Below are 16973 nucleotides of genomic sequence, written 5' to 3'. Positions count from 1 at the left end.
GAACACGTCTGAATGTGAACACATGAACGTTGTGATATTTAACAAAGTTTGCTGTTTTAATTTGTCGGTTTGTCACGTTTTGTTTTAATCAATGAGAAATCACACAGTCATTACCCCCCCCTCCCCCCCCCCAAGGACCTTTACACCAACCAGTCACTCACCATGCCAGCGGTGCTGGGTTACGGGGCCGCCCCATTAAACACGAGGACTGGTTCCCATCAGAAACACGGAGGACGAGGCTCATTAAGAACAAAACACACACACGTGTCCAAGCCACTTTATTTGGCGTGTCTGCTCGTCTTTGGGCACTTTTCTAAAAACGATCTTCATGTTTCATTTAAGCTGGAGCGCAAACATTTCCACCATCTTGTAAACTGCAGATGTGTCTTCATCCCTCATGGAGGAGTTCAGAGGTGAGGACCAGCCGGTCTCGTGCCTGCCCTAAAAACGGTCTTCAGCGCTCTGAAGCTCTGAATTGGACCCCCGTGAGCTCAGCAGCAGCCTGCACCTTCAGGAGGGTGGTGAGAGCATCTGACAGGTGGACCACGGTGACCCACAGGAGACGGAGTCAGGGCTTTGACTGGCAGGAATAAACAAATATCTTCATGTAAGAGAAGAGCTGAGCCGCATCTCTAACGTCAGCCTAACCCCGTAAACCGAAAGCAGAGGCGGGTCCGGTTCTGGGTGGAGAACACACGTAGGTGAAACGAAGACCGTTGTCTCCCGGGCAGTCGGGATACTCATCCATTATTGTCTAGAACGTTTCTGGGAGCAAAGTCCTTCAGTCACAAACATCTACCTGCTTACATGATCATGCGTTCGTGTTGAACGGATTATTGTTCATAACAAGAGTTCTAGAGCGTCCGTGAACACTCGCGCACCAGTCTGCACACACACATGGAGAGGAGAGGAAGCAGGAGGTCCACTGGAGCAAACACTGACAAATGTCTCCGCCCAGTGGCAGGAGGTGGTACTGCAGAGCCTTCAGCTCCACGGGCTGTCTGGAGCAAAACACACACACACACACACGCACGCTCATGCACACACACACACACACACACACACACACACACACACACACACACACACACACACACACACACAACCTGAGCCTTCAGGTGTCGACGTGTGCCTCAGATACACTTGGCCTCCATGTCGTAGAGCTGGAGAAGGTCTGAGATCACAGCGTTGATGTCCGCTATGGTCACGTCTTCACACAGCACCTACACACACACACACACACACACACACACACACACACACACACACACACACACACACACACACACACACACACACACACACACACACACACACCTGGCCTGAATCAACAGGAAACATCAAAGGTGCACGAGCCGTTTGGCGGCCCTGAGGGATGTAAATGAACAGATGACTTTCTAAATGCTGCGGGTCCTTTTCTAAAGCTCCTCTGTAACAAAAGGCTTCATTCATGAAAGCAGACTGCAAATAATCAGCAGCGGCGTGACGCTCTCCAGGCGGGCAGCAAAGGCGACGCACCAGTAGGGTTCATTAGCTGTACGTGTTCACTGGACCAGGAATCTGCAGCCTTTAAAGAGCTGGAACAACCCTGGCTAGCGCCGCGACCGCTACAGCAGAAGAGACCGTTTACAGTGTAGAGAAAACTACGGCAGGAGATGAGGGCCACTCAGACATCCCTGTTTCCCTCTTCTGTAAAGAAGCTGTTTTATTTTCATTAATGAGTTCATAAATGATGAAAAGTTGGATTTCTGGTGGACTTTTTATTTGTGGAAAAAAAACTTTGTATTCAGTCACTGAAAAAAACTGAAAAGCCCCGCCCCCTCACCTGCACCGTGTGTGCAGGTGAGGGGGCGGGGCTTCCTCAGACCAGGTGCAACAACATAGCAGCAACGAGATGTTTTAGCTTCACAAGACAGCCAGGCATCTTCCAGCTTCATGCTGAGTCGATGACATCAGCATGATGTCATGTTTGTGCATCACAACACTAAAAGGTGCATCTGACTAAAGCAGAGGTCAAAGGTTAGACTTCAGCAGAAGGTACGAACCGGTGACCTGGTTAGTGATGAAGTCCAGCAGCTCCTGGAGGTCGTGTTTTCCACAGACATGAAAACGTCGACACCCCATTGGACGCTGGAGAGCGTAACAGCGTCGCCGCCATATGCTCGCTCTCCTGAGCCAGCGCAGAGCGGGAAACCGCTCCCTGCTGCCACAACAGCCGGCGTGCACACAGCAGATCCTGTTCCTGGGGACTTTCCAGCCTCCCGGAGAGGACTTCATATCTAAATGTGTTTGTTTACATTTTAACCATCATGCCATGTGTCTGACTCTGTGAAGGAGCTTGGTAAAATGTGTTTTTGGGGTGAGCACCTCCCTCAGTACAAACTAATGCACTGGGGCTGAATGGAGACCCATCTAAGATGGCGGACGGCCACCACAGCAGCTCCAATGGGCAGCGCCAGTCCACGAGGCGTCTACGTATACGTCGGTGGTTTTACAACACTTACACTCGCTGCACATTTGTTCCTGATATTTTAAGCTCCAACCTGTTTAGCCCCGCCCCCAGGAGGCCAGCGGTGACCTAAAAGCACTTTGAGTCTCTGACAGCTCCTCAAACTGTTTAATGGCTTCCAGCGATCAGGCGCCTCAGCTGCTGCACGGCGGCGTGCACGTTAGGCACCGGCGTGAACGTTAGGCACCGGCGTGCACGTTAGGCACAGGCGTGAACGTTAGGCACAGGCGTGAACGTTAGGCACCGGCGTGAACGTTAGGCACCGGCGTGCACGTTAGGCACAGGCGTGCACGTTAGGCACCGGCGTGCACGTTAGGCACAGGCGTGAACGTTAGGCACAGGCGTGAACGTTAGGCACCGGCGTGCACGTTAGGCACAGGCGTGCACGTTAGGCACCGGCGTGCACGTTAGGCACCGGCGTGCACGTTAGGCACAGGCGTGAACGTTAGGCACCGGCGTGCACGTTAGGCACCGGCGTGCACGTTAGGCACAGGCGTGAACGTTAGGCACCGGCGTGCTGTCTCCACGTCGTCCTTAAAGGACACTTAGCTGTTGGTGAGCAGGTGGAGCTCAGCCGTCCACCTGGGTGGTTAAAGGTTAAAGGTCACTGAGTAAATCAGGTGGATGTATCAGGGTGGCTATGGAAAGGTGTTTCAGATCAGCAAAGAGCAAAAACTAAAGATGGTGAATAAACGGCTCCAGACCAACGTGTGTGAAAAGAAACGACCCCCCAGGTACCGCTGACCTTTAACCTTTTACACATAGAAATGTTTAACTTTCACTGACTGAACACCGTCTTACATGAATTCATCTTTAATTACATTCATTCTTACACACACACACACACACACACACACACACACACACACACACACACACACACACACACACACACACACACACACACACACACACACACACACACACGCCCTCACCTGCCACCACTCCTTCTCTCCAGCAGGGAGCTCCACTCCATAGCTGTTTAGGGCCAGGTACAACGTTGCTATGGCGATGTGTTGTGGTGTGTGGCGAATGCACATGTCTCCATGGTAACAATCTCTTAGCAGGGCCCAGGAAGTCTCAGCCACAGGGGTCCGAGACCAAGCGTGTCGGTTCACCAGCGACTTCACTGACAGCAGGTAGTGGAGCAGGAACTGCAGAAGAGAGGAACAGATGGGGGGGGGGGGGGGGGGGGGGGCATTGGAACATGTGTCTAATTACGATGTAATTAATTAATTAGTTCAATCAGGGCAGCAGGTGAAACACCTTCATGAGGAAAGATTCTGTCTACGCAGAGAGAATGAGATCAACCAGCCTCCTCTGCTGCAAAGTACAACACCTCCATCTGCACCTGCACCTGCACCTGCACCTGCACCTCCATCTGCACCTGCATCTGCACCTCCATCTGCACCTGCATCTGCATCTGCACCTCCACCTGCACCTGCACCTCCATCTGCACCTGCATCTGCACCTGCATCTGCACCTCCATCTGCACCTGCACCTCCATCTGCACCTCCATCTGCACCTGCACCTCCATCTGCACCTGCACCTGCACCTCCATCTGCACCTGCATCTGCACCTCCATCTGCACCTGCACCTGCACCTCCATCTGCACCTGCATCTGCACCTCCATCTGCACCTGCACCTGCACCTCCATCTGCACCTGCATCTGCACCTCCATCTGCACCTGCATCTGCACCTCCATCTGCACCTGCATCTGCATCTGCACCTGCACCTGCACCTCCATCTGCACCTGCATCTGCATCTGCACCTGCACCTGCACCTCCACCTGCACCTGCACCTCCATCTGCACCTGCACCTCCATCTGCATCTGCACCTGCACCTCCACCTCCACCTGCACCTCCATCTGCGCCTGCACCTGCACCTGCACCTCCATCTGCACCTGCACCTCCACCTGCACCTCCATCTGCGCCTGCACCTCCACCTGCACCTCCATCTGCATCTGCACCTGCACCTCCACCTCCACCTGCACCTCCACCTGCACCTGCACCTCCATCTGCATCTGCACCTGCACCTCCACCTGTACCTCCATCTGCACCTGCACCTCCATCTGCATCTGCACCTCCACCTCCACCTGCACCTCCATCTGCGCCTGCACCTGCACCTGCACCTCCATCTGCACCTGCACCTCCACCTCCACCTGCACCTCCATCTGCGCCTGCACCTGCACCTGCACCTCCATCTGCGCCTGCACCTGCACCTGCACCTCCATCTGCACCTGCATCTGCACCTGCACCTCCATCTGCATCTGCACCTGCACCTCCATCTGCACCTGCATCTGCACCTGCACCTCCATCTGCATCTGCACCTGCACCTCCACCTGCACCTGCACCTGCACCTCCACCTGCACCTCCACCTGCACCTCCATCTGCATCTGCACCTCCACCTCCACCTGCACCTGCACCTCCACCTGCACCTCCATCTGCATCTGCACCTGCACCTCCACCTGTACCTCCACCTGCACCTGCACCTCCACCTGCACCTGCACCTGCACCTCAATCTGCATCTGCACCTCCACCTCCACCTGCACCTGTACCTCCATCTGCACCTGCACCTCCATCTGCACCTGCACCTCCATCTGCACCAGCTCTCAATAATTCAGAGTCAAACTCTTACAAACCAAGAAGTTTAAAAATGAAAACCCAACAGAACCACGATTCTGTCATTCTGAGTCTAAAGACCTAATAAAAAAGAAATGTGTGACATCACTTCCTTGACTTCAAATGAAACTAAATAGATAAATAAAAGTGAAACATTTCCTGTTTGGTGGAAATAAGGAATAAATGTGAGACAGCGGCGGCAGGATGGTTAGGATTTACCACATGGAGCCACCGGATGGGGATGTTTGTCCACTTAACCAGCAGAAGACTCTAACTCTAATTATTAAAGCTGGTGCAGAAATAATAAAATAAAAGTCAATAAAGGAACAAATAAACTGTTATTAAACATGAGAACTTCTCCCAGACTTCTCACACACACACACACACACACACACACACACACACACACCTCATGAGGGTGCTCAAAGGAAACGTGGAAGTTGAGCTGTCGGAGGATGAGGAGCTCACACTGGACCACGCTGTCCCTCAGGTCCCAGAACTCCTTGTCACATTCGAGAGGAGCGCTGCCTTTGTTGAAGTACCTTTGAGGGACGAGCAGAAGCAGGAGGAGGACAACGTGACTCTGCTTATTTTCATTGGAATTAGCGTCTACAACTCGAGACAGACTCAAGTAATCTCATTCAGCTCAGCAGAAGTGAAGCATGTTAATGAGCGGCGTGCTGATGCGGGTCGTTTACAGAGACAGAACCGGTTGTCTTTACTTGTCACCAACAAGCATTAGTTTGTTGTTTAGTCAACCACGGGGGAGAACAGTTACTGCTAAAGCCTTTATGTGTCCAGCTTAGGTTTGTCCGTTCCACTCAGCTTCCTCCACATTCCCTGAATAGTTCCATGTTTTTCTGCCCTGTGGGAAGAAATCTGAACACACCTTCCAGCTTTGTGTGGAGAGCTTATCGCTGTAATCCGTCCAGAACCGAACCTCTGCACTAAACCAGGTGTATGCAGCGCCTCTCACCATAAAAATCACGACGACCTTTAGCCGCCTCAGACTTTGTGTTTTATAGGTCACCATTTAACCGGTTTTCTGCGAGGCGTGCAGGAAGAGATACAACGGCACATCAATAGACGTGTGCAGATGAATAAAAGGTGTTTTAGGAATCAGTGAGGGTGTTTATCCGCAGTACCTGTGGCTCACGTTGATGATGTCACGGGTCCTGATGTGCTGCTCCTCCACTTTGCCAGCCAGGTACACACAGCTCATGGCCACCAGGTAAGGCTCATACACCCAGACGCTGGCCCGCTGGAAGAAGCGGTGGTACAGCACACAGGCGGTAGTCATGGGAACCGTGCGCATCCCGAGCTTCACTCCTGATCCAAAAACAAACAAATCAGCCGTTTCCTAGAGAGCAGGTGTCTGCTGCTGCAGCGGCGACGGCGTCAGATAAAAACAAACCGAAACAAAGAAATCCCTACTGGAAGGGACGCACCGATATGAAATGTTTGGGCTGATACCGATATTAATATCACTGTTATGGCCGATAACGATACCTGCAGATACCGATATTAATATCACTGTTATGGCCGATAACGATACCTGCAGATACCGATATTAATATCACTGTTATGGCCGATAACGATACCTGCAGATACCGATATTAATATCACTGTTATGGCCGATAACGATACCTGCAGATACCGATATTAATATCACTGTTATGGCCGATAACGATACCTGCAGATACCGATAAACTGACATTAATGCTTCTAAAATCAGCAGATTTTGTGTAGAACGAAAATTATTAAAGCTGATTTTAACTTATGATGCACACACACACACACACACGTCACCCCCCCCCCCCCACACACACACACACACACACGTCACCCCCCCCCCACACACACACACACACACACACGTCACCCCCCCCACACACACACACACACACACATGTCACCCCCCCCCCACACGCACACACACACACACATGCTTCTGAGATGATCACAGCCATGACTAAACACACACACACACACACACACACGTCACCCCCCCCCACACACACACACACACATGTCACCCCCCCCCACACACACACACACACACACATGCTTCTGAGATGATCACAGCCATGACTAAACACACACACACACACACACATGTCACCCCCCCCCACACACACACACACACACACACACAAACGCTTCTGAGATGATCACAGCCATGACTAAACACACACATGTCACCCCCCCCCCCTAACCCTAACCCCCCCCCCCCCTTCTGAAACAGATGAACAAAGGAAACAAGATGGAAAAAATATTGTTTTTAATATCGGCCCAGTTTTATTTATAGGACCGATACCGGTATGCTAAAGAATGACTAACATCGGCCGATACCGATATATCGTGCATCCCTGTAGGTTTCGGGTCGCGGGGTAACAGCCTAGGACCCACACTTCCCTCTCCCTTCAACATTTTCTACTTTTTGGTCCAAAATAAAAATGGGACATGCACACAACATTATAAAGGTTATTTATTAGGCCTTTAACCGATTTAGCATTTCTGTCAAATGTGGTTTTACTTAAAACAAATAATACAACCAGTTTTAGTCTTTCTATGGAAATCTGGGGAAATAAGAGAGCTTGGTTATTTAGTCACACGGTAACGTGATCGGTAGTTTCTCTGAAAGAAACGCGTTTCCGGGTCAAGCTAAAACAACCGAACCTGTCTCCATGATGAAGCGACACACGCGGAAGTGAGTTCTGGTGTCCCGGGTGGGCTCGGTTCCAGAACCCCCAGACTCCCTCCTGTCCACCCGCCGAGCCTCTCCATCCTGGGCGGCAGGCACCTGACAGGACGGACCCTCCATGTCCGAGAACCGGATCCGGTACCTACACGACCGCTGAGATCCAACTTCAGGGTCGCTGTTTGCTTCTAATGGAGATGAAACCCAGTAAAGCTGTTACTGTAGACACGCGCTAACCCCGCTGCTAGCAAACACTCATGCAGAGCTGCTACCGGAAGAACAACAACCGAGCTTCCGGCTGGTAATTTCAAAAGAAAACCGTGAAAGAACCACTCAAAATTAAATTACTTAAGTTTGTGCTTTGTTCGAATGTTGTGTGCCTTTCTAAACGGTTTAGTCTAACTTAAAAAATATTGTTTTAAAATGTTTTAAATCTCTTTAAAAATTTAAAGTCCCGTGTTGTTGAACTTCCGGTAAAAAGGAAAGGTTTACTGATCTTTTAAAATAGGTCACGTGCGTGAGACACACACACTTCGTCTTCACGCTCTCACACCGTATCTCCGAAAAGTCGACGAGAAAACAAGTTCATCATTCCCGTGTGTGAAGTTTTATTTGGAGCAGCGGATATCCGGTTGTGATTACGTTGCTACGCAACGGGTCAACAGCATTCAGCAGCGACTGTTGGAGAAGCAGGAATGTCGTCTACTTTCTCAGCAAATCAGGTAACTTTTTAATCACCTTTAGCTTTTCTGAAACCTTCATTCAGACGTGTGTGTCTCTGCTAGTACGAGAGCGCCTTCAGAGCGCAGATGCAGAACCGCTGCGAGGCCAAGGTACTGAACCGTCATCAGCACCTGTATCAGTCCCTGTCTCTGTGAGTCTGAGGAACTCACCTGTGTTTTCAGAGGCCAGGAGCTCGGGTGGGCCACACCTCCTTTATCGCAGACAGCAAAGGACATCTCCTCCCAGGAGTGAAGGTCAGAGCATCAAACATCTCGTCTCCATGTGTGAAGCATCTTGTCTCGATTTGAACTTTCTTCTGTGCGTCTCTATGTGGTTGCAGAGAGGCAGGTTCCTGCCAGACTATAAGGGCACCTGGGATTTACCTGCTCGTATCCCAGTCCATCCCATCAACCCCACAGCCCGCTCCACGGAGGGACTCAGGCGGCTCCAGGTGTGGGGGCTCTGTCCTGAGCAGGGTACCAACCTACATGCAGGAACCAGGAGCGCTGATGCAGGCGAGCAGGTTAGGTTCATGTAAATGATGCTTTGTTTTATGTGTAATATGTGTGACAGGTCTATGCTCCTGTTCAAGCGGAGGAACTCGCTCTGACGTTAGTTATAGACGGGTTGTATCTTCTCCAGACTAACGAGTCTGAGACTGAGTTGGTTATGTTTGCACCGAGTGGAGCTCCTGTAGTTCTCACACATGAGGCAAAGCATGTTGTTCTAATTTGGGTGTTAAGATGGATTCTCGGCTTAAATTTGATGTTCAAGTCAATAATTAGGTTCGGGTTTGTTTTTTCCACCTAAGGAAGCTTTAACAGGTTCAGTCCTGTTTGACCAGGTAGAACCTCTCCTGTAGACTGCTGCAATAGTCCGTTCTTGGGCGTTAATCATGGCTGCAGCTCGTCTCCTGACTGGCACATGTAGGTTTGATCAGATCACTCCGGTTCTTGCCTCTGCGTTGGATCCCGGGCAAGCTCAGTGTGCAGTTTAAGATCTAGTCTAGCTTACACATGAAAGGAGCTGCTGCTGTCGTTACTGTGAACTCCTCGTGCTGCGTGTCCGCCTCGTGGGCCGCGGCCGGCTCACCAGCCTGTTGAGGGCTCCTGGGACGAGGCTACAGAAGAGGTTTCGGGTCTCTCTCTGTGGAACATGCTGCCCATCTGCGTTAGGCGGCGTCTAGACTTACATTTGCTCGACAGCTTTTAGTATTCCTGGATGACTTGGTAGTCCTGTTTATCGTTTCTTATGTCTGATTTTTTATGTTTTATTGGTTTTTACTTGACGGCTCTTATTTTTCTACGTGTTTTATGTCTATGTTCGGCAGTGTGGGCGACGTTGCAGCGTTTAAACGTGCGACACAAATAATCATATTTAACATTCCTGCTCAGGCTGGTGTTTATAGGAGCCGCTCTCACGGGGTAGGGTCAGGCGGCGGTGGAGGACCTGCTCCGCTGGGCAGACTTTAATGTCCGTTTATTTAAATCATTTCAAAAGAAAACAACAAAGTTGACCAAATTTATGAGTCAAGAAATAATAAATTAAGTGGCTAAACCAAACCTGTCTGTGTGCTAATCTCCCTTCAAACACAACAATGAGAGGATTTTGTGTTGTTTTTGAAAACGTTCAGTAATACAAACCTTTATTTTCAGACTAGTGTGGGCGTCCGGCCGGGTGCTGCCGACGCCCAGCCGGCGCCCCAGAGCCACAACTCGCCTCCGGCTGCCTCCTCTCAACACGACAGTCAAGCTGCAGCAAGTGAAAGGCCGCTGAGCCAGAGCCCTGCTGCTACGGAAGCCCGGGAGGGACGTTCGTTTCTATGCTGCGACATGTCTACTGAATCCTTCACAATAAAAGCTTCTGCATCCAGGAACTAATACATCTGACACGTTCCTTCTCTGGTTAACCCGCTTGTCCCACGACATAACGTCCCAGTAGGAGCTGCTGTGTCAGCGGTCAGCTCAACCCGTTCCAGCTGGTTCTGTCCCGGGTGGAGGAACACGCTCGTGCTTCATGAGGTTTGTTTTATGTAACATTTGCATTCCGACACACCATGCTCCAGGAAAACAGAGAGAGTCTGCTCTGGGACTGGGAGAGCGGGGTTCGTATCCCAGTCGGGTCAGTGGGACCCGACGCCTCCCTGTGTGACACTCAGCTTCGAGGAGGGGCCACAGCTGCAGCTCCCCCCGCTCCCCCAGGGGATGGGTCAAGTACGGAGAACAAGGTCCGCCAGTGAGTGGAAGCGAGTGCTGCTGTTGGACACGGGCATCTCTGCAACGAGTCAAATCTCTCGTTCTGCTGAAGGTAAAGGTCAGGTGCCGGGTCACACACCCGGATGGTGGTCTGGGAACAGCTTCCTAATGGATACCAGAGTCCGCTCACACTGCCTTCCTTTCCCATCCCGGAGGACAAACCCCGTTTGTTTCGCGAGTTCTGCACAAACTAGAAAGCAAAGGGATTAGTTTTATGTAAATCATGCAGGAAATTAGCTATAAAAACCGGAGACGGCTGGGATTACGGGATTATCTGCTGCTGCTGCAGGACGTTGTCTCTGCAGCAAACAGAGCAGAACATGCAAATGTCTTCCTCTGCACACGGGTCGTTCAAACACACGACTCGCTCTCACACGTGGATCACGGCTACATTCAGTTTGACACGTTCCAGTTGGCATACACTCGTTATCAACCACTTCCAGGTTTTCCAGCATTTCCTGACTTGGGACCAGAAGAATCACCTAGTGTGATTTCACTGAAGTAAACACGTCTCCACATCCAGCTGTTTCCATCTCACAGCATTCCTCAGACTTCTTCGATAGGGAACGGGACGTGACAGAAATCCAGCTGCCCGTGGGAAACCAGAGCTGTGACCATCCCGCTCTAAAGTCCGACTTCCCACGGGTACGCTCCTTTAACATCGACGGGAGTTGCTTTTCCCTGCCGAGCAGAGGAGCAGGACTTATCTTTGGCATTTGGTTGAACAATAAAAGCATGAAAGCCTGCGTAACGGCATGAAGGTTCTCCGATGTGTGCCAAAGGTCACAGCTGGGTCAAGCTGGGTCAAGCTGGGTCAGACAGTACTTTGGATCCACAGATTAAACCCAAGGAGCCACGATGTCTAGCCAAGATCCTAACACCATATCTGCTGTTGCGTCCCAGAAGAAGGACACTTCAAGCCACGATGATAATAACTAAATAATAATAAACTTATGATTTTATTACTGTTTAAATAATCATTAATACATGATCACTTGGCTCAGATATAAAGGTGTTTTAATTACATGACATGGATTATTATGCTTTCGGTTTTATAATAATGATTAAAGATGTGTTCAGCAAAGAAGACCTTCACCCTGTCATCCAACACAGAGTTCACATGAACAATAACTGCATCATGTTTTTGACGCATGAGCAAGCTTCCCTCCGGAGAGAGAGGGAGCGGTTCTGAGAGAGTTTGGTAAATCTAACCGTCACAGATTTCACGTCCGGTTCTGGAACCAACACCACGAGGAAAGGAGAGCGTCCGTCTCCTTGACCCTCTGCCAGCTGTTCTGTCACGCCGACAAGAGCGGCTAAAGAACAAACGAGCCGTAAACCAGCTAACGCAAGACTCTCCCAGAGTCGCTGAAGTTAAGTTAAATACGAGAACGTGCATCTGCCAAACGCTTCGTCCAGCCGTGAACCCGGGACATCTCTGGACCGGGCCATCGGACACGTGCGTCTATTCTGCCAGCCGAAGTGCCACCTTGCATGAACCCATCCTGCTGACGTCCGGATCCGGTCCTGTATGGGTGAGGTAGAACTCGACAGAATGCGTCTGACGCTGTTTTCTCGAAAATAACTCGGTTATATCTGCAAAACGTCATTTCATGCAGAACTCCTTCCATCCCCTCTGAAAGAAACCTGAGAACTGCATTCATGCATTCATAGCTCCACCCAACACCGGTCTGCTTTCAAACAAGTTTCATATCAACGCTGTCAAGGATCGTCATTTTTTATGATTGTCCTTTCAAATCTTTTAGTTTAAAATTGTTAGTAAATACATTTCTTCTTTTTTAAACTTGCCTCATTATTGAAACAAACACAGAAAAAGGTTGCATTTCCAGTTTATCGAATGAAAAGAATCTTACTGAACCTTCTGTTTAATAAATAAACTTTGTTATTAATTTAAATCTTATATTCATATTTCACACCACAACACCCTTTAGAAACCTCCAACGTCGCCCATGATGAAGCCTGGCTAAACGCACCTCACGGGTCAGACCACCGGGATGAGAGCAGAGAGCAACCTGAATCTTCTGAAAGACTGAAAGAACGACAAAACAGAAGAACGCTGGAAAAACGAGGGAAAACTGATATTTTTCCACAGATCATTTTAATCCCTGTGCTCTTTAATCCATTTAATCCAAAAGGTGCCTGGTCTCCCCTGGTCGGCAGCATTGTGCTGGGATTGAAAGCTGTGGTGCTGCGTCGGTTCTGGTCATTCCTGAGTGATGGAGGGGTTCCTCAGGGTTCAGCCCTCGGACCCCTTTAGTTCTCTGGACGCTTACGCACCGAGGAGCTGGCTCTACTGGTAATGCCTGATTTAATTACTCCTGCGTGTTTCAGCTTTTCTCTAAACGCTGTTTAATGTTTTCTTTGATGTTCTTTTCACACTTTGTTGTTTTTTATTACTGAAAATAATAATAAATAAAATTTGGTTTCTCGTTTCTGGCAGAGCGAACAAAGATCTTTGCTGTGCAAAAGACAACACGGCCACACAGATTATGATGATGATGATGATCATCTTCTGGCTGAGAGCAGCTTCACGGAGGCTGGTTTGGGTTTCAGAACTGAAACAGTTCGACGAGGCACAAAGAAAACCCGCTCTCGTTCGCACAAGAGCTTCAGCAGGTGGAGGAGTTCATCACCCTTCAGGGCGGGAGGGAAACCCACAGCTGTTTGGTGTCAGGAGGGTTTTGTTGTGATCCTGACCTTCTGAATGATCACCCAGTCCTTCTGAGCTTCTGTGACCAGAACCCTCAGACACCAGGAGGCAGATCTGACCTTCTTGTCCACCTCGGACATCTCAAATCTTCCGTTTTCAAGCGCTCCCACTGACCGGAACTCCTTACACGTCTTCTCTTCTTTGGAGGACACCACATCTTGGCCTAGTTCCACCTGAGCCGAGTACAGGAGGTCTTTCCCCCCTGATCCTGTTTCCACCAGTATCCCAGTCACCACCGTGGCTGTTAGGAACACCACCGTCAGATGGCTTCCTTTTTCTGGGGAGCGTCCCCAGAAGAATCCCTCCCCAGCTTCCCAGGCCAGTTTGGGGAAGTTCTTCTGGTAGGTGGACATGTTGGAGTAAACGTCAGCGGAAGGGTTGTTGTAGACCCCTTCCTCAAAGTTCTTGTCCTTCAGCTTGTTGTATGTTCCCCGGAACGATGAAAACATGCCCATGTGTTGGAACAATGAGGGTTTAAAGATGATGGGCTCTCTTTGAGTCATCAGCTCTCTGAAGTGACCCATCAGCCAATCACACGGCATCTCCTGGTAGAATAGGAAGAGAAAACGGGCCAGAAGAGGAAGGTGGGCCGACTTGTAGAGCTTCCCAATGTAGCCGAGGGTGGAGAACTCCAGCATCGCCCAGGTTCCCCTCTTGGAATTCTGCTCCTCCACGCGTCTCCTAATGGTCGTCAGGAAGTTCTTTGCGGAGAGGACATCGTCCTCCAGCTGGAGATAGTACTGACCCAGACCTGCAGAGTAGTGGATAAGGAAGGAGTAGTCCAGGTTCTGCTTGGAGCGGAACGTTACCCGATCAGGTGGATCATTGTAGTTCCTCTTCAGACCTTCAGCAGAATCAGGGATTAGCATAAACGTCACATCATCAACAGCAACAAACGAGTCAACCAGGAAGCTGCACCTGTGAGAGGCGGGTACTGATCCAGAGGAACATGGATCACCACCAGCTGGCCCCGTTTCAGCTCCGAGGAAAACGCCACTTTCATCTCCGTCACCGTGTTGATGGTCCAGATGGCGTCAGAGTCGGCAAGCAGAACCACCACCACCATGGAGGAGCGCTCTTCAGGAGACGACTGGGAAAAGAGGGATTGCAGCGTGGGGACGAGATAGCTGCCCTTGGTCCTCTTCACCGAGGACAACCCAACGGACAAAAACTCTGAAACGAGTCGGAGACAAGAAGAGACAAGTCGTCAGGAGTCTAACCCGACCTGCTGCAGATTCACCGTTATGTCGGACTAGGAGTTCAGGACAGAGCAATAATCATTATCATTATTATCATTATTATTATTATTATCAGTATTATTATTATCATTATTATTAATATTATCATTATTATTAATATTATATCATAATTATTATCATTATTATTAATATTATTATTATCATTAATGTTTTCATTATCATTATTATTATTATCATTAATATTATCAGCGTTATTATTATTACCGGTAATATAATTATTATGTTATTGTTTTCATTATTATTATTATCATTATTATTAATATTATTATTATCATTAATATTTTCATTATCATTATTATTATTATTATTATTAATATTTTTATCATTCATATTTTCACTATTATTATTATTATTATTAATATTATTATTATCATTAGTATTTTCATTATTATTATTAGTATTATTAATATTATCTGTGTTATTAATAATAATACTATTAATATTATAATTATTATCAGAATTATCATTATTATTAATATTATCATTATTATTATTAATAATAATAATAAAATTATTATTATTGTTATTATTAATATTATTATCATTATTATTAATATTATTTTAATCATCACTATTTTCATTATTATTAATAATAAAAATATTATTATTATGATTATTATTGTTATTATTAATATTAATATCATTATAATTATTATCATTAATATTTTCATTATTATTATTATTATTATCATTATTATTATCATTATTATTAATATTATATCATAATTATTATCATTGTTATTAATAATATTATTATGTTTTTATTTTCATTATTATTATTATCATTATTATCATTATCATTATTATTATCATTATCATTATTATTAATATTATATCATAATTATTATCATTATTATTATTATTATCATTAATATTTTCATTATCATTATTATTATTATCATTAATATTATCAGCGTTATTATTATTACCGGTAATATAATTATTATGTTATTGTTTTCATTATTATTATTATTAATATTATTATTATCATTAATATTTTCATTATCATTATTATTATTAATATTTTTATCATTCATATTTTCACTATTATTATTATTATTAATAATATCATTATAATTATTATCATTATTAATAATATTATTATTATGTTATTATTTTCATTATTATTATTAATATTATTATTATCATTAGTATTTTCATTATTATTATTAGTATTATTAATATTATCTGTGTTATTATTAATAATAATATTAATATTATCATTATTATCAGAATTATCATTATTATTAATATTATCATTATTAATAATAATAATAATAATAAAATTATTATTATTGTTATTATTAATATTATTATCATTATTAATATTATTATTATTATTATTATTATTATTAATCATAATAATATTAATATTATCATTACTATTATTATCATTAATTTTATGTTATTATTTTCATTATTATTATCATTAATATTAATATAATTAATATTGTTACTAAAATAATAATAATTATTATTAGTAGTAGTAATAGTATTACTACTAATATAATCATTATTATTATTTTATTGGGCATTTTGGCCATTTGAATGAAAGTCAACAATTAAATGTTTTTAAGTGAATAATTGTAATCTCCTATGAAACATATAATCCTGGAAAATCCTCATCCTGTCATTGTGAATGTCGCGTTCCCGCTCCATACCGGGCTTCTGACGCTAGAAACCTACTCCTCTACTTCTGCTCAGGCTACGTAGCCATGTAGCTAGTTAGCATGCTAGCTTTGGGCAGCCTGGGGTGGTGCTGTAAAGACTCTGACACAAGTCAGTGACTCGGTGCAACCTGCTGGGTTCCTTATAGAGGAAACTCGTGAGCCCTAAGGGTGGACTTTCAGCTCCCCTCAGAATGAAAGGCGACAGATTCAAGTGTTCCTTCGGTGAACTAACCCTAACCCTTCAGTTTGAGCTTCACTTCCTGGTTGGTTTTATTACCTGGCGTTGGGGTTGACTGGACTTCCTGTGAACATCCGGGCTGCTCTGTCACATTCCCTGTCCTTGTCTCCCTTCCTTGTTTAGATCCGGTGTTTTCATGTTTCCTGCCTTTCAGCGTTCTTGGTTCTGTAACTCTTTATCTTTAGTCCTCCGGTGTTCAGGTGAGTTTATGTTTTACAGGTTTCCAGGTCTGCTTGTGTTTGTTTACGCCCGCCAGCCTGGCTCCA

General features: G+C 46.4%; 3 protein-coding genes across 4 annotated transcripts in view; 1 reads left to right on the top strand and 2 right to left on the bottom strand.

Moving 5' to 3' along the window:
- Positions 1–960: 960 nt before the first annotated feature.
- ccnq (cyclin Q) lies at positions 961–8096 on the bottom strand. The gene is made up of 5 exons (XM_054746309.2): positions 7810–8096; positions 6276–6459; positions 5540–5672; positions 3445–3663; positions 961–1223 (listed from the first exon to the last, which is right to left on the bottom strand). The coding sequence occupies exons 1-5, from the start codon at positions 7952–7954 to the stop codon at positions 1134–1136; spliced, it is 771 nt and encodes a 256-aa protein (XP_054602284.2). The 5' UTR covers positions 7955–8096; the 3' UTR covers positions 961–1133.
- Positions 8097–8294: 198 nt separating this feature from the next.
- On the top strand, positions 8295–10436 carry cfap126 (cilia and flagella associated protein 126). The gene is made up of 5 exons (XM_015968881.3): positions 8295–8553; positions 8617–8664; positions 8737–8808; positions 8895–9077; positions 10210–10436. Exons 1-5 carry the CDS (start codon positions 8527–8529, stop codon positions 10432–10434), a joined length of 555 nt encoding a protein of 184 aa, XP_015824367.3. The 5' UTR covers positions 8295–8526; the 3' UTR covers positions 10435–10436.
- A 2834-nt stretch (positions 10437–13270) lies between these two features.
- The window catches only part of LOC107391540 (alpha-1,3-mannosyl-glycoprotein 4-beta-N-acetylglucosaminyltransferase C), a 10169-nt gene continuing 6466 nt past the window's right edge, over positions 13271–16973 (bottom strand). For both annotated transcript variants that reach the window (XM_054746306.2, XM_054746307.2), the window contains exons 4-5: positions 14459–14713; positions 13271–14384 (exon numbers count right to left, since the gene is read on the bottom strand). In XM_054746306.2, coding sequence (XP_054602281.2) covers positions 13501–14384; positions 14459–14713 — 1139 coding nt within the window. In that variant the 3' untranslated portion in view covers positions 13271–13500. The remainder of the gene's footprint in view (positions 14385–14458; positions 14714–16973) is intronic.

Source organism: Nothobranchius furzeri, chromosome 15 (genome assembly GCF_043380555.1).
Source record: "Nothobranchius furzeri strain GRZ-AD chromosome 15, NfurGRZ-RIMD1, whole genome shotgun sequence".
Classification (NCBI taxonomy): Eukaryota; Metazoa; Chordata; class Actinopteri; order Cyprinodontiformes; family Nothobranchiidae; genus Nothobranchius; species Nothobranchius furzeri.
The sequence above is the reverse complement of the archived record's forward strand: the minus strand, read 5'-3'. Positions and strand labels throughout refer to the sequence as shown.